At 50.5% G+C, this 24,276-nt stretch overlaps 1 protein-coding gene across 1 annotated transcript in view; it reads right to left on the minus strand.

Moving 5' to 3' along the window:
- The window catches only part of RGS9 (regulator of G protein signaling 9), a 62,209-nt gene that overhangs the window by 22,170 nt on the left and 15,763 nt on the right, over positions 1–24,276 (minus strand). The window contains exons 3-11 of the mRNA XM_045569615.1: positions 23,912–23,962; positions 22,612–22,718; positions 22,206–22,257; positions 21,881–21,939; positions 20,998–21,074; positions 17,294–17,375; positions 10,078–10,140; positions 2,119–2,148; positions 1,201–1,262 (exon numbers count right to left, since the gene is read on the minus strand). Of these exons, the coding sequence (XP_045425571.1) occupies positions 1,201–1,262; positions 2,119–2,148; positions 10,078–10,140; positions 17,294–17,375; positions 20,998–21,074; positions 21,881–21,939; positions 22,206–22,257; positions 22,612–22,718; positions 23,912–23,962 (583 nt within the window). The remainder of the gene's footprint in view (positions 1–1,200; positions 1,263–2,118; positions 2,149–10,077; positions 10,141–17,293; positions 17,376–20,997; positions 21,075–21,880; positions 21,940–22,205; positions 22,258–22,611; positions 22,719–23,911; positions 23,963–24,276) is intronic.

Raw genomic sequence — 24,276 nt, forward strand, 5'->3', positions numbered from 1 at the left:
CATTTACCAGTCAAGCAGCTAGAGGGGAAAAAAAAAAACTGCTCCATAAGTTGAAACACTAATGGTGCCAAAATTATGGTAATGAGGACCTGAGACAAATAAAAATTGGAAAGTGGGTCTAAGAAGTATCCTTGACCTTTCTTCAATTTTCTTTCTGTTTTGTTTCCTGAAACTGGGTTTCTGGAACATCTTCATCACAGAACAGTGATTATCATTATAAACAAAAGTGAGCACCCCCTGAGTACACAGGGGCCCTCCTCCTTTGGGATGAGGTCTCAGCAGCAGAGAGAGTCGCTGAAAGATATAGGTGGGGTCAGGGCGCCTTTTTCTGGGCAGATGACAGTTTTGAAAACTGGAGATTTGGGGAAATATAAAAGATTTTTACAAGACTCACTAGCAAGCAGACTTGGGGAAAAAAAAAAGATATTTACAAGAGTCCAACCTCTAGCTGTGTTTGAAGGAAGACACAACACAAAACCGAATCTTCAGTCTCAATCAGTACGATGACTTGAGTCTTACAAGGGCTGAATAAATGATTAGTCACATTGTGCCTCCCCAGCAATAAGCCAAGTTCATTTTCATGTGTGCAGGAAAACCTCAGAGTTAGCAATGTGGTCCTGAAATGAATTCCACATTGCACATTTCAAAAGGATAACTGCTTGCACTGGGGAGGCACTAAGCCCTTTTTTGACTCCCAGATAATGTCCCATGGGGGACTGGATCAAGGTGGCCTGAAAATTCAATAAATCAAACATAAATTTCCAATTTCTCCTGACTGGATTTTAAATCAAGGTTTAACAGTGGACATTTAACAGCACACTGAACCAGTAAACCTAACCCACATCCCTAATAAATTCGAGTGGGTAATGACAGGAACACAGGCGGTTCCCACAGGGTGACAGACTTCCAAGCCTTCCCACCCTCCCTACCCACACATTAGTGGATTCCAAAAAATATGACATAGTTTTACGGAACCTCACCAACCCTTGATTTTGTCTAACCCGTGATAAGACCTGAAGACTGAGATTCCGAGTGAAGAGCTAGGAACTAAACCCCCAGGAGACTGGTTTTGTCTCTCTCAGTTCGTTGGGATCTTAAATCAGTCAGCCCATGACCTGCCAAGCTTGCCTTAATGCAGAAGTTCTCCTCTAGCCTGTCTATTGCTCACACGTCAGCAAGACCAACAAATCAGGGACATACCCTCCAAGGGACACTGACGACTTCACTGTAGACCTCATTAAGGCCTGTTGGTAATACATGATCTGGAAGAGACACAGTAGTTACAAAATGTCCCACTTCCCCACGCTTGAGTGTCACTAACACCAACACATATGGCCTCCAAAACCAGAAGCCATGTATCCATAACACCACCCCACCCCGTTCCCTCAAGCCAGCTACCTCGGGACCAATGGGACTCAGGCCCACAGTAGACAGCCCACCCAAAACTCCAAACTAGTGGCCTCCTTAACCCATCATGTGTTGGTCTACAAAAAGTCACCAGCAGAAAAAATAAAATGTTCTAAAGAACATTAAGCTGAGACAAAAGGACAGATGCTTGGCTTTTCCCTCATGTTCCTCTGGCTAACAGAAGCAGAGGGTGGTCCCCAGCACAGCTGACAACCTTAATCCCCCTATCCTGCTTCAGCAGAAGCAAGCCAACCCCTCCTCAGACACCTGCTTCCCTATTCAAATATTGATGGACACATCCTGCCTCAATGGCCAGTGCCTCCCAGGGCTCTGTCTTGGGTCCTGGATACAAGATTTGCCACAATAGGCAGTTTGCCACTCTGGGTAGATTCTGAAAGCCCTGTATTTACAGCAGCAGGGGCCGGGTTGAGGATGTAGACGCTGCAGCATTCCTTCCCACTGTCCTCTCTGGCCATGGCCTCATCTCTGTGCCTTTGAGGGATATTTCACATCCTGAGTCTCCACCAGCCCCACTCAGATCTTACAGAGGATGCTTTGTCATTCTGTGGTGTCCATTAACTTGGAAACAATGGTCTGAACATTACACATGGTTTTCATTTCATTACTGAGTGCAGAGCATACAGCCAAAGTACACATAATTTATTAGAAGATTTCAAAATCAAACTTCATTGGAACTGGAAGACTAATTACCTCTTTTTTGACAGCAGTGATTGTTTGTTTCTGTAAAACAAAGAAGCAAAACCATTAAACAGATGTCACTAAATCGTTACAATTCAAATACCCAGTTGAAAAATAAAAATCGTTCCCCAGGAGAAAACTGCCCATCTTTTCTTACTTAAAATGTAGGATTTCCTATTACCACTGCCTCCACCCTATTGTATGTAACCACTGGAGAATAATATCAATTAAGAGATTTGGTAAGGGAAGTAGTATAATTTATAACTGTAACTTTACACTGTTCTCCTAAAAGCCAAGATGAATTAAAGACTAAGTTTGGGCTTGGTTGCAGTCTAGCATGGTGCCTACAGAATGGTCTGCAGAGCCAGAAATAAAGATTCCCATCTGTGATAAGGAATAAGAGAAAAAGATGAAGAAACTAGCATGGAGCTGGGGTGTTTGTTTCTTGTCTCATGGGGAAGAGCTCTGAGAGAATGATGAGATGCACTCTTCAGGTATTCATAACAACTTGACCAATAACACAAGTTGAAAAAAAAAAAAGCCATGTTGCCAAAGATAAAGCACACAATTAAAAGGCTTGAGACCAGCATCCTCTGCAAGCTGAGTCCCAGAGTTGAGCTGTAGTATGGAAGATCACATTGTGCCTATCCCCTCACTGAAGCTGCTGGATCAAGTTCACACTAGGGATGAGCTTCAAGGTGTGTTCTCTCTGGCCTTTTTGAGTTACAGCAGAGAAAAGATGGCTCCAAAAGGGGCTCCTTGTTTAGGCTCCTAGAAGCTCCTGAGAACCATTCAGATCTGTCTCCAGCTACAATACATAGATCTTCTACAATCTGAGAGGGGCGTGCTTCCTTGGCACCACATTTCTGCACCATGTAACTCTTCAAGGTTGGCCACAGTGATAATTCCAGTCTCAGTTTTCGTAGGTTTGGTTGTGTCCAGGGGCTGGCTGGTGCCAACTCTTATACTTCAAGCTGAGCCTCCTGATTCCTGGCTGCCAATATCCATGCTGCTTAACCCAGCCAAGTCTTCACTTGGAAATGAGTCATGAGTCCAAGGAGGTCACTTACTTAGCAAAATCAACACTGGCCCATGAGCCCTCTGACAAGGAATGCAGCAGAGTCCAACCTGGAATGTCATATGCACTCCTCTCCTTTCTAATCCATGCTGGGTTTCAGTTTTGCTTCCCTGGATTACTTTCATATAATTTATTTCCCTGCATGGAGGAGTAGGGAGAGTTATCTCAGCAAGGTAAAGCCCAGGTAGGTCTCTCTGTTTTAGACCCTCACACAACCTGACTTTCTCCTTTGTAGCACTTATCACAATTTTAATTATATATTTATTAGCGTGACTCCTTGTTTAATGTATGAATCAACAGTAAGGCACCATTAACAGCAGGGAGAACATGTCTGTCTTCCCTAACATAATGTCTGATGCAGAGTGGATGCTCAATAAATATCAAGTAAATGATGACTTCAGGTGCTTGGAGGCCTAGAAAAATGGGGACTTTTTCTAAACTTAATAGAATTTTTTTCTACTTAAGCAATTGAAAACACTACCCAAATGATCCAAATATTTTGGCAACCACACTTAGTATCTGTTCCCATTCTCTCCCAACATAAGCCACTGTTTTAGAAGATACACATTTTAGGTAGAAAAAGACCCTGGGGCCACAGTGGACTTGCATTCAAATCTAATACTGTATAATCACATCCCTCTGTTAGAATCTTGCTGGAGTGGATTATTCAGAATAGTATCTATGGGTCTATGCCCTGTGCTCAAAGAGGAAGCTGGACTTTTGCATAATAATAACTGCCTAGCACCTACCACAAAGCAATATACACCTCTTTGAGCCTTTACAAAGCTTAACGGAGGGAGATTTTATTATACTGATTTTCAGCTGAGCAAACCAAGGCTCTGAGAGGCTGAGGGTAACTTTCTCAGTATCTGGTCAGTAATTGGTGGAACCAAAATTCAATCCCAGCTCTGCCCTTTGCAAAGCTGAGGAGTGAGCCAAGAGAAACAGAAACTCATTGAACCTATTCACTTTCTCCAACCTCGCCTGCCCTCTGCCCATTCCTCCCTTGCCCTGAAGCGGAGAATGCTGCAGGGTGGAAGGGCTCTGTCCAGTCACTTAATTCAAAATTAAAACAAAAAGAGAGCTCGAGCCCCAATCAGGACATGAAACCCAAACACAGGAAACACTTGCTCATGAAGACCCATGATGGCGAAGATGGAAATTGTGCTAGGCCCCTGCTCAGCAGCCAGTGTCAAATACACCTTCAAAGTGTGCAAGCCCCACGACCAAACGTCCTGTCGGCCGCTGTTCTGTGGCCAGCACCTGGGGCCCAAGGCTCCCGAGTGAACAGACACAGATGCGAGAAGCGAGCTCCTGGCTGCCCTGTGTTCTCTGGGCCCCGCGGGGAGCTACCCTCGCCAGCCACAGCCGCGCACGCTCACTCCCACCTCTCTCCGTCTTCCTTCAGCCTAGCGTGTTTGCTTCTGGGACCATTATCTCAGTCTTCGGGGTTTTACCGTGTTTATATTTTTATTCACTTCATTTGATTTTATTACCTTTTTAGGGCCCTGCCTGTGTGGTGTAGTTTGCTGTTTGTTTTCGGATTCCCAGAATTACCAGTTATCTTCTGGGAATCAGACTGCAGCGTGCGCTCTAATAATAGGATTCGGTTGAATCTGAGGCTTCCCCACCTCTAGCCGGGTGCGTCTGCAAGAATTTTAGCTTTTACTTCTAGCTTTAGAAATAGCTGTCTTGGCTGGGAGCAGCGGCCCACGCCTGTAATCCTAGCACTCTGGGAGGCTGAGATGGGAGGATTGCTTGAGACCAGCCTGGGCAACAGAGCAAGACCCCTATCTCTACAAAAAATAGAAAAATTAACTGGGCGTGGTGGCATGTGCCTGTAGTCCCAGCTACTTGGGAGGCTGAGGCAGGAGGATAGCTTAAGCCCAGGAGTTTGAGGCTGCTGTGAGCTATGATGATGTCACTGCACTCTAGCCCAGGTGACCGCGTGAGACCCTGTCTCAAAAAAAAACAAAAGAAAAGAAAAAAAAGCTGTCCATGGGATTGGCTTCCTCTAGACTGACATACAGGTATCTCTGCCCTTCTAGAGGTGTGTGTATTGGTGCAGTGAGGGGAAAGGAGTCTGGACTTTTCTAAAAGGAAGAGGCAATTTGCTCTCTATCAGGGGGAATGGTTAAAATCCTGGTTCTACCACTTACTGGCTATGTGACCTTGGATGAGTCCCTTAGTATCTCAGAGCCTCCGATTTCTCATTTGTAAAAGGAGAGTAGAAGAAAGGGGGATTAAACAAGTTGACAGAGGCGACAGGAACACGCAGAAACTCCAGCAACAGTGGCTACTAAGTAGGATTAATACACCACCGCACAGTGTGTGCACGGTGCGATTCGAGCCCTCATTACGAGATAAAATACAGGACGCCCAGGCGATATTTGGGACATACTTAGAGGGAGAAGAAATTATTCATTGCTTATCTGAAATTCAAATATAACTGAGAATTCTGTATTTTTTATTTGCTAAATCTTGCAAACCTACTATCAATATGATGATTCCTTAGCCAAAGGCCATAAGAAACATTACAGTTAAGTGAAGCTATTAAAAGATATATCTAATTCTAAGCAATTCAAAGAAAACCATCTCATGCTAAAATGAGAAGAAATAAACTTTTTTTTTCCACCCTGGAACTCGCACACAAATTGCTTCCCTTCTCAGCAGTGGGCCCTCCTGGAGCAAAGCCACTTCTTTTTATTCTTCATCCTGGTGACACACTTCGCTACAGGAGGAATATTCTGCCTAAGGAATCTTTGAATGCTCTGCATTCTTGGAATTCTAACAACTTCTTATTTTTCCCTTGCAGAGTTGTCCAAATAGGGACACAATCTAGACTTGTTTACACAGCTCTATGGTCAGCTGGTCGACCGGAACCTCGATGGAAGATGTGGACAACTGTCACAGGGCCACTGCCAGGCAGGGGCATGGGAGCCCAGGGGAGGGACAAGCGGGGACCTTAGGAGAGGGCAGCCTGGCAGGAGTCTGCAAAGAAACGCAGGTGGAGGGTTGGGCGAGCCGCCGAGGGAAAGCGAGAATCTGGCAGCACAGCCATGGAGAGCGGAGAGGGGATCCGAGGTCAGAAACCGGGAGATCGGAAACTGAGGCGGTTAATGCAAAGCAGACACGGAAGGAGAGGGAGGCAGCTGTCCAGGAGGACGAGCATTCGAGGTTGCCATCCTCTGCAGAAGTATCTGTCCCGCCAGGTACCTGCCCCTCAGGGAGAGGAGGGAGAATTGCTTACAATTTGCAGGGCTCAGTGAAAAATGAAAATGCAGGGACCTAGTCCAGAAAAAAGTACAAAGAATTTCAAGATGGCAACAGAACATTAAGCCACGCAAGGGCCTGTCTGAGCATGAGGTCTTGGGCAACTTACAAGCCACCTGTCCGAGAAGCTGGCCCTGGGCGCAGGACTGAGGCTGTGGTAGGGGCTGGGGTACGTGGGCAAAAGGGAAGAACATGAGCCACAGAACTGCAGGAACTCTGAATCCCGGCCCAGCCACCTCCAACAAATGGTGATCTCTCTGTGTTTTGGTTTTTTCACATGAAAAATGAAACTGATATTACCTCTCTTAACAGATTTAAGAAAATCCAGCAAAGCTTCTTAGAGTCACACAATGGATATCAGAAAACGTCAGGCAGGATACAGAGTGGGCCCTGCTGGCCATCGGCTGACGTTCAAATCCCAGCTTCAGCATTTCCAGCTGTGCGTCCTTGGAGTTACCTTCCGTCCCCCACCCCTTCTCTCTCAGCTACAAAACAGGGGTGCCAACGCCACTATTTACTTCCTAAGGCTGCTGTGAGTGTTAACTGAGCCATTACTAGGTGTGAAGCACTTAGCCCCCATGCTTGGGTGCAGCAAGCTGTCAGTCCTTCCCCAGCCAGCCACGCCCACACAAGGGGCCACAAGAAGAAAGCAGTTTGTCCCCTACTGGTGGAAGCATGGGCGGGGGGAGCTTTTGCACACTGAGGGCTCCAGGCTAGTGCTCTGCAGAGCACAGTATTTAATACTGAGGGGCCATATTTCTGCCTTTTGCCCAGAGACCTGTGTGCACACCAGTGCAGACTGTGCCGTCTCAGCAGCTGCTGATTGGACTAGGCAGAGAGGCTGAAATTGGTGTGTATCTTCCTCCCTCCAACTCCAGCCAGGACACAAGTGTGAGATGGGGTCAAAACAGAAGAGGAAACTGGCTAAGGCACAGCCCCTGAAAATGGGATCTGAGGTCTACTGGCCCCATAAATTCTCTCTTGCAATGTGGCGACAAGTTATAATGACGGCAGCTGCTGTCCATGGAGCGTCTGCGTGCTGATTAGTGTTCTAGACAAGTCACATAAATGATCCCGTGTAATCTTCTGAAGAAGGAACTATTCTGATTCCCATTTTATAGATGAGGAAACTGAGACTTCGAATGGCTCAAGAGTGTGCCCAAGATCACACGGCCAGGGAGTGGTACAGTGGGGCTGACCGCCCTCGTCCCTAAATGACAGTGGTGACCCCGTCAGAGCAGCCCCCTGCCCCATCTCTCCCTGGGGCGGAAGGGCTGGGGGTTTCGGAACTGAGAGAGGACACATGCCCAGGGCCGGTTCCTCCCAGGGCTGGGCAGCCTAGCTGACGCTGCCATCAGCCTGAGGAAGTGGGTCACCAGGGCCTTAGGTACCGGCCAACCTAACCGCCTCCTCTCTCATGCTTGATGGGCTATTTGCCTCTACGGAAAACAGACATCTTTTCAGGAATTCACTCATTCTCAGAAATGACCTCTCTCTTCAAACCAGCTCAGGCCCCCTGAGTTCTCTGGACTGAGACAAAAATCCAAAACCTCTGCACTCGCAAGGCCTCGTGGAGACGCTTCACATTCTCGCCGGCCCTCTCCTCCCCAGCCAGGTCCACATGGGACAGCGGGGACACTCAGACCGTAGGCAATGCCGCAAGCAGGTGAGACACGGCCCACCGGGGCTGGCCGAGGGGAGGGCCGGGGGGACACCGCATGCAGGAGCAGTGTGGTTCTTTGCTCTTCTCAACACGGCACAGCGGCCGCAGTGCACAGACAGGAGAGAGACAGCTGCGGAGACAGAGAGAGGTGACGGGTTAGCACAGTGCGGGCCCAGCCCTGGCCCAGCCCCACACACTCAGGACACACTCGGTCTCACACCCAGTGCCCTCTCTCGGGCTCTGGGCTGAGGGGACCACCAGTGTCGCAGGAAAGGGGACCTGAGGCAGGGGGATGAGGGCCTTCTCAGTGACGGGGCCCGTCTGGCCACCCTCCTTGGAAGTCAGGGGCTCCTCAGCTCCCCTCCCAAACTGCTCAAGTTGAGGTCCCATCCCCCCAACATACACACAGCTTGGGTCGAAGACGGGGGGGCCCCTGCATCCCCATGCCCCCCACGTCAGGGGGGGTGACCTGCTTTCTGCCCCTGCCCTCCCTCCCCCACAGGAAAGAGGTTTCCAGAGCTGCCAGTCAGCCATAACAAAAGCAAATCTTCCACCCGGGTTCAGTATTTTACTGGAGGATTCTGTTCCCATGGCAACCAAGCCTCCAGGGCCCCAGCAGTGATCTGTTATCTGACAAGGGGAACACGGGAAAGGCTGCCCGGGAGCAGCTGAGCAGAGGCTGACAGCGCCTGTGTGTATCAAAGGAAGGGTCTCTTTGGCTTGTGGACAGGGGACCTAACGGTCCCCCCACCAGGGATGCTCTCTGGGGACTCGATGTCTCTCTTCACATTTCCTAGTCGGCAAAAGCAGACACTGTCCCAGAGCTGCCAGTTTCCTGCTCTGTTCTCTGTCCCCTCCCACTTCCCTGCACGTCGCTCCAGGGCCCCACTCACGCTGGAAGGTGCTGCCAAGCCCTGTGGACAGCACACTAAGCTAAAGAGGTGACTGAGCCCTGGCTGTCCAAAGGTAGCGTTGGACAGAGAGCAATGAAAACATCCAAGACCAGTTCGCACGGGTTTCAGGCTGGCTGACTGGGGTCAGTGGCTCTCAACCAGAGCAATTTCCACTCTCCCAGGGTGTGTTGGGCAATGTCTGGAGACATTTTTGATTGTCAGGACTGGGGCGGGCAGTGGGCAGGGCGAGGGCTGCAGGTCCTGGCATCTAGTGGGTAAAGGCCAGCGATGCTCTTAAACATCCTGCAGGCACAGGACAACCCACCACACCACCACCAAAGAATTATCCGGCCCAAAATGTCAATAGTGCTACAGTCTCAACAGTTTATGAACTGCATCTCTTTAAATTAAAAAAAAATAAAAGTCATAGGAAAGTGGCCATCCATCATGAAAGGCGGCCTATTTGTAGAAAGAGTCTTTTCGAAATAAAAAGTGTTGGAGAATCTTTGCAAAGATCCTACCCTGCTGGGATGTGAAAGAAAGTGTGACACTACTCCCTCAGCTATGAAATAGGGATGCTAACGCCACTATTTACCTCCTGCGGCTGCTGTGAGTGTCTCAATAGCAGTGGATTAAGTTTTCAATCTGAAGTTGATTCAAGGGTTTTGAGCCCGGGCCCTGTCATCTTCTCAGGGTCAAGGAAGAGGCTGAATGTGTGCAAAATGTCTGTCTGTGCCTCTTTGAGTGGAATGGGTGCACAACTTTCATCAGATTTTCAAAAGGGGTAGTGACTCAGAAAAGTTTGAAAACCAACGATCTTGATCCTATCTGCTCTGTACCCTGTGTTCTCTCGTCCCTCTCCACTTGTAATCTCTCTTTCCCAGGACGCTTGCCATGGCCTCACCTCTCCCCCGACCCTGATTCCACAGAGCCTATAGTCCTCTCTTTGGCATCTCAAAGGGGAGATATCATTGCCCTAACAGACATGAACAGACGTGTGGACACATTCCCAGCCTCAGAACCTGACCTAGGCAAAGTGTCCAGCAGAGACGTACCTGGTTTACCTTAACTTCATTCGGATCCGTCACTCGGTCCAGGCCATAGTCCAGCACATTGTGCATTCCTGGCTGAATGGAATAATAAGAAAAAAAAAAAAAACATAAGGATCACTATAGGGTGAGTCTCTGGTTTCTGATTAACTTTGGGTCTTGGCCAAGCTACCAATTCTGAGATTGAGCCAAGAAGGTCTTGTGGCCTATCCCACAGGGAGCCATGAGAGTGTGTAAATCCTCCAGGTGAGCTGGTGAGCTTCATGGGAGCTGTTCTGCACCCATAGCATCCCCAGTACCTAATACAGTAAGATGGATAAATGGATGGATGGTTAGATGTATGGGTGAATAGATGGATTGATGGGTGGTAGGGTGGATGGATAAACAGAAGGATGGCATCTCCAGCATCATAGTGGGATGGATGGATGGGTAGATGAATGGATGAATGGATGGATGGGTAGATGAATGGGTGAATAGATGGACGGATGGGTGGTAGGGTAGATGGAGTAGATGGACGGACAGATGGATGGCATCCCCAGCACCATAGTGGGATGACTGGATGGATGGGTAGATGAATGGATGAGTGGATGGATGGGTAGATGGATGGGTGAATAGATGGACGGACAGGTGGTAGGGTGGATAGAGAGACAGAAGGATGGCATCCCCAGCATCATAGTTGGATGAATGGATGGAGGAATGTGTAGTGGGGTAGTGAGTGGGTGGATGGATAGATATGTAACATTCAAGCCCAAAAAGAGTTGACTGGGACTAATACATGGGACTCCTGACTGCTCTCACAGTGCTCCTTTCCCACACTCTGTGGTTTCTGTCTTGGGATGGATGGGGAAAGAGATGTAGCAGAGCAGTGCTTGGGAGAGGCAGGCACCTCTAGGTTCCAATCCTGGTTCTTCAGCTTCCCAGCTATGCAGATCTTAGAAACCACTTCTTTCTGCCCTCACTGACCCATCTGCAAAACAGATGATGCCTCCTACCTGGCAGGTCCTTATGAAGATTTAACAAGATAGGGTGTAAAGCTCCCAACAGAGGATAGCCATTACTGAGCAAGGGATTGCATTCATTTTAAGATCATGTACATAAAGGTGTGGCCCAAAGCTGGGTCTGCAATTGTGGTCAGCTCCCTTTTCCCTCGGGTCAGCCAACCCTCCCAAAAATCTTTCTTGGTCTCTTTCAACTCCTTGAGTTCATGAGGCCAGAGATTTGAGCCTTTCACTTCCCTCTGTGCAGCTTTGGTGCCAGCATCCACCTAGTGCTCAGCACCTGTGGCTAACCAGGTTGACTACACTGAAGCACAGAGTTGGGAAGTGACAGGGCTCTGTCCCCATCAGGAGCAGACATATTTTTAGCTCAGAGGTAGGGTCGCCAGATAAAATATAGGATGTCCAGTTAATTTCAGATAAACAGCAAATAATTTTTGTCTCAATATTCTTCTGCTTATTCTATATTCATACTAAAATATATAAAATATATTTGAATACAGTGTATATCTTTTATAAGAGCTATTTGTTGTTTAGCTGAAATTCAAATTGAACCTGGCACCCTGTATTTTATTTGCTAAATCTAGCAACCTAGCTCAGTGGGCTACCATGGAGGTGAACATTGGGCATACGGCCTGGGCAGGGAGGAGAAAGTGGAAGGCAACAGAAAGTGGGTGGAGAGGAGGATAGGGAAAGGGAGAGGCCATCATTACCCTAATCACACATGGCCATCAACCAACAAGTACTTATGAGTCACTTCCTGTGTGCCGGACATTGTGCTCAGCCCTGGGGAGCCATGGCAAACATGCCCTGAGACCACTGCTATTGAGGCACCCCCAGCAGGCACATGGAGGCACTGCCAGTCTTGTGGGGGAGGCAGCCACTCAGCAATCAGCCACACAACGGCTAAATTACAGGTGCCCACAACACGGAGGTCCAAGCCAGCCCTCAGTGGATCTAACCTAGCACCGGGCGGGGTCAGTGCCTTTGTCTACAGCAGGCTCCCCTCAGCAAAGCTGAAGACAGAATTCACACACACACCATGACAGTTTCACACACTCTCACACACACATACACACACTCACACATGCTCACATACATGCACCCCCAACCCACTGACACACACACAGAGCCCACGCCCCAGCGCCCCCAAGACTGCTGTCTGCTGCCCTTCCACAGGCACTCAGCATGGCACACACAGCCTCAGTGTGGCCGTCTGCTCCAGCCTTGAATCAGTTATCCAGCTCTTTCCTCTGAACTCGCCCCGTGCTGGGACATGAATTCGGCTGCCCTGGTGCTCAACAGTGCACGTGCATCACTGAGATCGACACCAGGGTGCCCTCGGCTGCCCAGACTCTCAGACCTGTAGCTACCCACTGGGCTTTATTACTCTGCGTGCCTGTCTGGTTCCAGGCCCCTGTGACCTCCCCTTTCCCCACCAGCCCTAGGGAACAGCCAGGCACATTCCCCCGCTGCCCACTGCCCAGGCTGCTGCCTCATCTCGGCACCCCTGTGGGCAGAGGCTCCAGGAGTCTCAGTGGTTCCTGATCACGCTGGGGTCCCATCCCAGCTGCCTTCCTTCAAAACTGCCCCCGGCGGCTGCCTTCTGCCTCTGCTGGTTTGGGAGACTTCCAAGCTCCATTCATTCATTCATTCATTCATGCACCAGGTAGTGTAAAGTCTTTGATCCACTGTGACAGTCACCAGAGCCGCTACTGATGCAGTTTCTGTGCTCGAATGAGGGCAGCCCAGAGCTGACTGTCAGCTCACGGGAAACGAGAGCAGCCTCACGTCCTGCGGCGTGCTGCCGGCAGATAGAGGCACGCAAGCACTTTCTGCCCCTGGTGCCGCATGCAGGAAGCCCTCCAGGGACATGCAAGCTTCCCCTCTTCAACCAGAGGAACTGCAAACACCAGAGCACGACGCCCCAACAACATCCCTTGGGCATAAGTGAAAGAGGCAATCTGTGAAATGCTGCATCATTCAGGTTAGGAAGGGACCTTCTGTACTCGTGACAACTGCCCGCTGAGGTGACATTGCAGGAATCAGCATCCCAAGCAGGGCCAGCGTGGAGCCCACAGACATTTCTTGGTGACACTCTACCATGTCCCTCCTGTCCCTTCTCTAGTTCTGATACACTCCTCTCACCTTCACTCTTGCCCCTATAGGATCAGACCCTTTTGATACATGAGACAGAAAGCAATAAGAAAAACACTAACCTGTTTGATAAAACAAAACAGGTGAAATAGAGAGAAATGAGCCTGAAAAGGGGAAACGATTTTAGGTGAAAGGGTTCGAGAAGTCTGCTCCAAGCAGATCCTGGCTTCAATGTCACCCTCTACAGAGACGTGTTCCCCGACCCTCCACCCGACACAGGGCCCTGCCACCTACAAGCTGCCGTGGCATTCTGTGCTGACTCATTCATGGTGTGATAGTTTCAGTCTTTGTCTCTCTACCAGACTGTAGAAAGCTCCTTGAGGTAATATACATATCCCCGTTGCTTGGCATAGATTGGCCATTCACAAAATATATGTTAAATTTTTAAAAATTTGGACCAGGGTATGTGGAGCATTCCATCCTGTCTTCCAACGTCACATGTCAGACCATTTTCCTAGGTCATGAATGGCTCTGAAAATATTTTAATAGTGTTACGATGTTCCACCGCATTAGATATACCTCAATTTATTTTGCCATTTTCCATTCTTGGACATCTAGCCCAGTCTCAACAGGAAATGGAGGGCAGACATCTCCTTCCCTGGCAAGTGTCTGCTGAAACAAGAGCCATTTAGCTTGATATTCAGACCAACGACCACTTGAGTTAGAGCACACACCGCCAGAAGGCAGCCTTTGTCCACAAAACCAGGCCTAAGCAATGGACAATATCTTTGGGAATCATGAAGTCACAGAGGGCAGAGCAAAGGTGCAGGGAAGGCCCCCAAAATGATGTCTAAAGGAACTGCTTCTCTTTTTGTTCGTTTACAAAACTAACTGTTGTCTGCATCGTGCTCAGATCTGTACTTCGTTCCACTTGGGTAATCACTTTCCTCCATCACAGGATGCTGAGTCACAGGCGGCATCTGAGCTCTGGATGGGAATTCGGGTCAGATCCCTCCACGACCACCACCCACGTCTGATCTTGGCCTCTGCCCATGACGACGTCCCTGACACAGTGTCTGTCAGACACTCCTTCCCTGTCCCCTAAATCAGGGCCCCCTCACTGAGCCCCTCCCACACTTGGGTCTCGTCCCTGGAAGAGCTGCTCACCTGCGTCATGGCAAGTTGCGTCCCGAGCTCCTAGAGCTGAGAGAGGGACCACATGTGGGTGCTCCTTGCACAGCAGCAGCAAATCGGGCTTTGCCATCAGACAGATATGGCTTCCTCTCCCAGCACTGAGCAGGCTACAGAACTTCTCTGAGCCTTAGTTTCCCCATGTGAATAACAGGCACGGTAATAATCCTACTGCATAGCATTGCTGGCAGGTGCGCTGAGAGCTTAATACAGGCACACAGCCGTGCGCAATGACTCCCAGCTGTCATTTCATGCCCAGCTCTTAACCCCTCATCTGGCACGGAGTCAGGGGCCAGTGAAGGCTTCATGGATCAGTGAACAGACAAATGAACAAGTGAACGAGTCGGTGCAGTGACAACAGGCTGTGTCGCACCCTACAACAGTTGGTTACAGTCAGTCCACAGGGCGGCCATTCGACACTCCCTGGAGCCAAATGCTTTGTTTGCCTTGGCTGGCTCTCTTCCCACTAGACTGGCAGACTGTTCGAGTCTCCTGGAGACCGTCTGACAGGCTGTGTGCTCTCGAGCATCCTGGGCCGTCAGTCAGTTGCTCAATTCCTAGGCTGAGACGCTCTCCAGACAGAGCGCCACCTACCCCGCCCGGGACAATGGGAGATGACGAGTGTTCTCCTGCCGGATCTTTGACTATGGGCCTGGTTTTGACTCAGGGAGCAGGCGTGAGGGAGAGATTAGATTTGAAGAACAGTTTTGTGTTCTAGGTGTTTTAGGACTACTCCAAGTCCATCAAAGCCTCGTCCTGAACTTGGGTCCCCTGGGCTGCAAAAGAGGGACCAGGCACATTTGGACCCAGGCATTATATTTCTTCGAGCAGCAGTGACCCAGCCAATGTTCTAATGGCCAAGGAGGTTACAAAGGGAGCAAACTGCGCTAAGACATCATGTGACATCTCATGAGAGGAGAAGGGCACAGCAGCTGAGAGGGAGGGTTCACGGTCAGCAGCATGTGGGCTCAGACCCTCTGGCACCTACTAGCTGTGTAACTGGGGCACATTAGCAACATCCCTGAGCCTTCACTTGCGCATCAGTAAAATGGGAATAATAACACTGCCTTCCACACACGGCTGAAAAGATTACATAAGACAGCGAGTGCAGAATGCTTAGCACGGTGCCCAGCAAGCTGTGAGTTCTTAATCCAGGTCTGCTGTGATGATGATGGAGATCATAACAACAACGACAATGACAGCAGAAGTAGTGGAGGTGGCGGAGAAAGTTCAGGAAGTGAGAGAGGTGGTCGAGGTAGGGGAGGGGTAAGGGAGGTGACGGAGGGGGAGGTGAGATGGTGGTCACGGTGATGGAGATGGGGGGGAGGATGGTAGGCAAGGTGGGGGGTGCCATAGAGACACGTTGTCATCGTTGTCATCTTTGTGTACTTCCATATCATGTGGTGAAGAGCCACTCAGCCAGTTGCCTGGCGGGGGCTGAGAGATTGCCCCAGGAGAACTGGGGAGAACCCGAATGATCTGTTTTTCATCTTCTTCCCTTTAGACCTCTTGGTTGCCGGGACAGAGGGGAGGACAGAGACCCTGGGTGGACCGTGTGCATAGCCAGCCTATGTTGCTTTGCAGGGAACGCAGTCACAGCGACATTCCCACACCGTGCAATCTCTACCCGGGAGAATAGGGAAGCCATTCTCCACCTTGTCAGGAGCAGGCTCCCCTCAGTCATGCTGCCACTGGGCATGGGGGCATCTTGCCAGATGTGGCATATCCGCCATATTCCCTTATCTTCACCCAGGTGCTTCTTCCAGAATGCATGAGCCATGTGCAGTTCCCTTGTCATACAAAGATCTCACTCCTAAGCTACCAGAAGAGATGTGTACTTGTCTCCAGGACCCTGTGCTCTGTCACCCAGTCCCCATGACCCTGTGTCAGGAATCTGCAAACTGGTTTCCCCAGAGGAGGAAACCTGAAGCAAAGAAAAACAAAATGAGCTGCTTGAGGATCAACTCCAGGATCTTCACCTCAGCAACACAGCATCCAAACCCATGCCCCTACAGAGGAAACCCCTTACAAGGATTTGCTTTGAATGCAGAAAGAAAATAAGCAAACAGCCAAAATCCGATAGGCTTGAAGTTCATAAATCTGTAAACTTTGCAACCATGCCCCACCCAGCTCATGTCCTGGTTCTCAGAATTTCTGGAACATGGCAGGCAAGGAAACTGAAGGAAGAGGAGGAAGAATATTTATTTTGAACTCTTCAGTTTCTAAACTCTCTCACATCTCCAACCTCACATGAGCCAAAGGCATCATAGGTCTGACACAGGAGGAAACTGAGGCAGCAGAGTTAACCCCAGTGGGCGGCAGTGAGAGCCTGCTCCTCTGTGTTGGGGGATGAGGCTACCATCCCCCAGCGATAAGCGAGGACCAGTCACATCAGCTGTGACTGTGCAAGTCCCAAAGCCAGAGACACAGTGTGCTGCAAGCAAGGAGAAGCTGAGCGCACACTTATTCCTTCTCTCCTCCCGTCTCAGCTGCTGTGACTGAGTCTAGGAGGGAAGAGGAGAGGGAACAGGACACACGCAGGACAGCTTTGCAGATGGCTGTGCAGTTTCTGTTCTCGCAGCATCCTATTTTTCTGCTTTGGAGCCTACATTCTAGCTTTTCTGCTTATATTCCTTTCCCAAAGGATAGTATCCTGGCCAAAAAAAAATTAAAAAAAAAAAAGAGTCCCAGCCCTCATAAAAGACAAATCCATTCAGGTCCCTCCCTTCCTAACACCAACAGGAGGAGCCGGGAGCAGACCCCATCGGGACAGTGCAAGTCCTCTTCCTGCCAAGAGGCACCTGGACGCTAACCCCACACCCAGAGCCTCCTCCTGCCGAACCAATTCCAGGCCCAGAGGGAGACGCATTGGCGGCAGGGATGGCGAGCACGGGAAGGGGCGGGAGGCGCAGGAAGAGACGGAGGAACCCAGGGAGGAGCATACTCACAGGGCATCGGTGCACCAGCCAATACGCCTTCTCCTGGCAGTCCAGGGCGTACCTGTCGGCCTTGTTCCGCTCCTTTCCAGCCCTAAAAAGCCAAAGGCCACGTGTAAGGCCAGGAAGACTTGGCGTCTTTGATCAGGGCTGGCCCCATTCCTGATGACCTGGGCCACTCTCCCCATCTGCCCAAATAATTCACGTGCGCTGTGGTGACAGCCAACAGCGAACGCCAGCATCGCACACAGTGCCAGGTACCGTTCTGACTACTGGTACACACACCAACTCCTCTAACCCGATTTAATCCTCCCAGAGACATTTTCTCACTTCGCAGCTCAGGGACAAAGAGGGGCCGCCCGTCCTGCCAGGGCCACTCGGTCGCGAGTGGCAGAAGCGTGCCCTGCGCTGCCAGGAGATCCGCGGGGGCGAGCGGGTGACCGTCTGGGCCGACACGTGACCACCCGGCTCTGCTCGCTCACCTTTCCTGCCTTGGCCAACATCGCCGTGAAGTCTGGACCAGCAGGCCGCCCTCGCGGTGACTGCGACAGGGAAGTGCTGGCCTTGGGCGCCCTCCTTCCTCCCCGCCTGTCATTCTATTCTGTTGCGCCAAGCAGTTGGTGCCATGTCTGAGCCCAACTTATCACTGGGAAACTGTAAAAGGTTATTTATTTTCCCTCTTATCTCCCAGCCCTCTCGCTCTTTATGGGTGGGAAATGCTGCCGGGCGCTCCTCCTCTGGAGCGAGGTCACGCTAATGATCGCGCGGGCCACCGCGCCCATGGCCACAGCGACCCGCGCTCACACTTGTCAAGGCCTGTTTTCCCAGGTGGCGTGGGATGACGCGCACGCCCTCTGCGTGGCAGAGCTGGCGGATTTATCTGCCCGTTAATGTGCTGTGAATAACATAATAACACCCAGGGAGCCAGATGGGGGAGCAGCGCCATTCCAGTGGGGTGTTTTGCCAACCTCCTCTGGAAATTAAATATAAACGCTGTCGCTTGAACTTCCCCTTGCCAGCCTAACCGGATTTGCCACCGGCCCACATCCTCAGGAGGATGGGCCGCGATCCGCCTGGGGCAGACGGGAGTCACATTAGACAGCCTCGCGTGGGGTCCACCTCTAATTGCCCCTAAAGGTCCCCTCTGCCTTTGTTCCTCTGCTTTTCTGTCATAGACATTATCCGAGGACAGTGATGATCAATGGAATCCAAGAGAGCCAGTAACGAGGAATTAGTTTGTCATAGTATGATTTTTTTTTTAGCAACAGCATTTGCGTAATCGCTCATTCATCCATGCAGTTATTGATCTACTGCATTCCAAGCCCGGAGAGTCTACTGGTGAACCAGACATAGTCCCTGCCTGTCAGTAGATTTTAGTCTAAACGTTACGCAAATTGTCAAAAAAAAAAAATCAATATGGAATTGCAAGGTTGCATTATGTGCTATCAGGAAACATTCAGGGTACTATAATATAGAATCAGGGATGTCCTCTGGGGTGATTTTTAAGTATGTTTATAATTCTTGGACACTCCCTCCATGGACAGAAGGCTTATGTCCCCTCCCGCTGAACAGGTGGAGTTTTGTGATGGTTTCGACCAACATGGATATCAGACATGGCACTGTGTGATTTCTGAGGCTGGACCATAAAAGGTGGGGCAGCTGTCACCCTCCTCACTGGAATACGTGCTCCCGAAGCCTCCACCCACATAGGCAGTGTGACTGCCTGACGCCACCACGCTGTGAGGAAGCTCGGGTGACACCCCAGGGAGAGGCCCAGGGGCCACAAGAGGAGAAAGCAAGGACTGCCAGCAGCCCCCGGCTGCCCCAGGCCCCCAGCTCCAGCCCTCTGGAGAGAGATTCTGAGTCAGAGCTGCCCGGCCACGTCCTTCCTGAATTCCTGACCTCTGGAAATAGTGACAGATAATTAAATAATTGTTGCTGTTTTGAGCCACTGAGTTTAGGATGATCTGAATGCAGTAATAGCTCATCAGAAAAGCCTCTTTGAGGAAGTGACATTGGACGTGAGCATTCTCTCTGATAGCTTAGAGAAGGTCAAATAACATGAGCCTATTTGTGTCCAAACAGGGGGCAGAATGGGAGCAGAGAGGCCAGTTGGGAGGACACTGCCACAGTCCAGCTGACAGAGGGTTGGTGTGACCAGGGTAGGGGAATAATGGAGGCAGACAGGAGTCATATTGAGTGGAAGGGACTTTGCCAGAGGCAGCAACAGGACCGGATGACTGGACATTGGACACTGCTGGGGACGGAGGTGCATGGTGGTTCCTTGTGCTGGTGCGGGTAATCGTGGAGAAAGAGGCTGGAGAGTGAGGGAAACACGCGTTCACATACGGACAAGTGAAGTTGCAGGTGTGACATCAACACGAGACCCTGAGTAGGCTGCTGGGTGCTGAGTCCAGAACTCAGAAGAGGGGGCTCAGTGTAACAAAATGACCACCTCGTGGGCCGACCTATATGGCCAGCCTAAGTCTGAAATCAGAGGCAGACTTGGAGTTAAGCCTTGGAAAGCCACCATCTCAGAAGGAGAGAACCTCTTAGGAACGGCTCATCCCAAGGCACCTGGAAGGAAATGGAGGAGGGGACTGTCCCAGCCGGACACACGCGAGTCTAGACCTTCCAGGATCCAGACTCACCAGGGAGAGTGAGGCTGGGCCAGTGGGATCACTGGTGATCACTGGTGCTGGTCAGCAGATACTCCTGGCTCCCCCACTTCTTGGGCACCTGGTAGGACGTTAGGTCCCCGCCCACTGCCTCTGAAGTTGGGCATAACCATACGGCCTGCTTTATGAATTACGAGCACAAGTGACAGGTGTTGCTTTGACCCGCACAGCCTCTCCCTCCCCCTGCTATAGCAGTGGCCAAAGCCCCGATGGTGCTGCTTTTTCTGCGTGGGTCCTGGAGTGGGGAAAGGGTGTCAGGACACGGAACATGAGCAAGAAATGAACGTTGTGGTTTCCAGCCCCTGAGAGCTGGGGGCTGTTCGTTACGATGGCCTGACCTCATCCTGACGGAGACACTCTCCCCACCACTCGCCGTCCCCCACATTTACATCTGGCTCTCACTGGCAAGGCAGAGGCCTCCGGGGGACGTTCAGCTCCAGTTCTGATGTGGACGATGGGCAAACGCAAGCAGTGGGTGGTTCTAACGTGCAAATCTGATTACTGTGTATCCCTCCCCTGTTTAAAAATCCTTCTGTGGCTCCCTGAGGCCCTCAGCACAAGGCCCTCTCACGATCCGCTCTTGCTAACACCTCCGGTTAACACCTCTCTAACTTGTGCCAGTTCCATGCTTTGCACTCTCTGCTGCAGCCACAGGAACTGCTTGCAGCGGGCACTCTCCTGGCTCCAGGTTCTGGTTCTATCTGCTTAAAACACCCTGCCTCCCACCCACCCCTCCTATCCATCCATCCATCCCTATCCCCATCCCTCACCTGGACACACCCCATGTAGCCGCCAGGTTCAGTGCGACCCTACAGCTCCTTCTGCCACTCCCGCACTCGGCCCTCATCTCACGGCAGCGTCGTGGCCCATTCACACATCTGCCTGACCCATGAGACTGTGCCTTTTTATTTCCTATGCCCAGCCCAGTGTTTGGCACATACACACCCAATAAAGGTTTATTTTAATAAAAGGAAACAAAGACGGGAGGGAGGGAGGGAAGAGGACACCAGCGGACGACTGTGATAGCCATTTACTCACTTGTACTGCTCCTTGGCCTGCATAATGACGAAGTCCCACTTGTAGTTCATTTTTTGGTTCAAGAAATTGTAATTTTCCTACAGAAGGAAAATAACATAAGATCAGTGAGCCCCAAGGCATATGCCATGTGCCGCAGGGCACAAGCCGTGAGTCAAGGAGGGCGTGCCCGGGGGCGTGGCAACCGCAGACCCAGCCCAACGGCGGACCCCACTCAAGGAGTAGCACTGAATTCTCAAGAAGCTTTCACAATACGTCTTACTTTTCTTGATTTTGTTTGCTTTAAATAAATGTATCCCAAATCCGATCAGGAAGAGAGGGTTGGGGTTGAGGAAGAATGTGGAAATTCAATATTCAACAACAGCATCACAAATCCACAAAGATAAGCCCAACACTGATGCGATGCTGGCCCTTCTAAAAACATGTCTGTAAAGAATAAAAACACAGCAAGATTGCTGCCCTCTGCCCAGAAATGCTAGCCTTTTGAGGGTTGGGGTGTGTTCTTTGGGAAACCTGATTTACCCAGCCTAAAACAAAAGTCTGAATCGTACTATTGTTTTCCCATCATAAGCTCAAGTTCCAATAATCACATCCATTATTATACATATTAATTGAGTCATATCATTTTGGGACAGCAAAAGGAAGGGGGTAACCACTGTGCACCCCAGTAGCCACTGAGGCAAGGGCTTAAATCATAGCAGGAGAAACTGAAGTTAGACATGGGGAGGAGTTTACTGCAGTGAGCTGCTTCTAATAAACAAATGGATGAGCGGGTGGGTGGGCGGTAAAGATGCAGATGATATAGTTAGGTGCGGCAGGGGGGAAAATAGCTCAAGACTATGTTCCACTCAGTTTTAACAACCTCTACTTGAAAACACCCCTGTACCTTTTCATATTCTTCTAAAATCCCTTTCTTCTTGATATTTCGCTTGGCCAGGTAGATGGCTGGAAAAGAAAGCAGTGACATTTTCCATCATTGTCACATTCCAACACCCGCTCTGCGGCCTCCCTGTGTTTGGGGCCACTGTGCTCAGAGAGAACACCCAGCACCCCCAGTCCTTCCCCCCAGGAACACACCCAGCGCAGATGTGAGCTGACATAAAGATCACGATGACAGCAAGACAAATGTCACCGAAATGCAGCAAGTAAATAAGTGGCGTGTTAAGTACTACCCAAGGCATGGGGGGTGGGGTGGGGCGGCGGGTATTTACCATAATCTGTATCTTCAGCCGGCCATTGCTGGGTGGGCCAGAAATATGGAGTCTGCAAAAGAAACCAGAGAAACCACACTTTAATACTGTGTTGTGTCTCCATGGACCACCTCCCAACCCTGCCAGCCCTATGATTAAAGAAATAAAACTATTCTAGCTCCCTCCTCCATTTCTGAAATCCTGATCTATGAAGATATGAAGCCAACCAATTAACTTTTTTTTTTTTTGAGATGGGGTCTCACTCTGTCACCCAGGCTGGAGTGTAGTAGTGTCATAGCTCACTGCAGCCTCAAACTCCGGGGCTCAAGTGATCCTCCCACCTCCCTGGGATTACCAGTGTGAGCCACTGCCCCGGCCCCTTTTCAAGTGAGATCAACCCACAATAACACCCAAGGCCAAGACTCACCTGAAAGCGGTAGAGGCTATTGTCAGGCTTGAGAATGAGATTCTTGGGGTCTTGCAGGGGGTAAATGTAGCCGTACTTGACAATGAAGTTGCCCAAGTTCTGTGCCTCTGGGGAGAAGCGGTTCAGACATGGACGTCAAAGCAGAGGCAAGGGCAGAAGCTCAGTGCCTTGTGCCCACACAGCACCCCAAACCCAGGGAGAGCTGCCCCATCCTAACAGCACTGCATCTGAGGAGTGAGGACAGTGGCTCCTGAACTTGGCTGTGGACAAGTATCGGCCGGGGCGCGTGCCAGAAGGAGGACTTCCCTGGTCCTAGTCCCAGCAACGACGGCTCAGCAAGTCTGGACGGGAGCCAGCGAGGCTGAATGCTAACAGGTCCCACAGGTGGCCTGCCGCAGGTGGTTTGGGGGTGACAGTTGGGGAAGCCCTAGAGAAGCTTCTCTAAGTCCTGTGGGTCTGGGAAAGGTCACAGGAACAGGAAGAAAATGTTTCTGTTGGACCAACACTTTCTCACTGAAACAGTGAGGAGGGCCCATGCTTATTGTCAACTTCTATCCCAGGTTCAATTCTGCCTGCACCCCAGGCCCAGGTCCCTCCTCTCCTTCCCACTGTGCTTGAATTCCCACCCGCCTCAATGTATTTGGAAGCACAGCCTTGTTTCTGAATTTGCCTCAATTAAAGGAAAGCTTTCCTGGTTCTGTCTCAGAAGCAGCCACGAAAGCAGGTATATTTCTCCATCCTCTGGAGGGGATCCCGTCCCTCCAGTCTTGCAGGGATCCCCTTCCCAGGGACCCAACCCGCATCCCACCCAGAGCTCAACCTCCGTCCAAGGCGTGGGAAGACTTCCTCCCTGGCCCTCCCTCTTCGTGTGGGAAGTTGAAGCCATGACTCCCGATTTCCCCTCTGTGCCCTTCCATTTCCCGTCCATTCCATCCCGACACCATTGCTCATGCGAGTCTCCGGCCAGGGAGATCCTCAGAGCTCCCGTCACCAATTCACAAGCATGGATCACATCCTTCCAGAGCAGGTGTACACAGCACCCATCCAAGAAGTCTTTCTCAACTAGGTCCTCCCCAATTATCTCTGTTATTTACATGCCCTCTATAATTTGCATAAAATAACTCTTTTGTCCCCAGATTATCCTGCCCTTGCTTTTGATTCTGGTTGTTTTATGCATGAAATTGTGCCACTTCAATTAATGTAAATTTCTCAGAGACTCAGGCTAAGCATCCATTCAGTTTCTCCCGTGGCGCTGTACACACGGCCACCCTCGGTGACTGAGCGCGGGACGAGCTCTCACCCAGATTGGAGATCCAAAGCCGCTGGACGATCCACTGCAGAACATCACTTCCTGCAAAACAGAGAAGTCTTTGGTCATCGTCATGGCTCCTGACACTTCCCCAGGCCTCCCGCTGTTGCTTGCCTGGTGTCCTCCCTGCTCAGCTGTGATCTTGTCCCTCTTCTGCCCAAAACCTCCAGGGACCCCCGACTGACAGCCATTATGTTCAGTTCCAACTTTGCAGCCTGTGATTCGGGGCTGCCCAGGCTCCGCCTGTGGCAGGTCTGCAGTTGCACCGCCCCTGCACACTCAGTCTTGTCTTCCCTGGTTCTACTCATTATCTTTCACGTCACAGTAATTTGTGCATGGACTGTCATTCATTAACA

Source organism: Lemur catta, chromosome 15 (genome assembly GCF_020740605.2).
Source record: "Lemur catta isolate mLemCat1 chromosome 15, mLemCat1.pri, whole genome shotgun sequence".
Taxonomy (NCBI): domain Eukaryota; kingdom Metazoa; phylum Chordata; class Mammalia; order Primates; family Lemuridae; genus Lemur; species Lemur catta.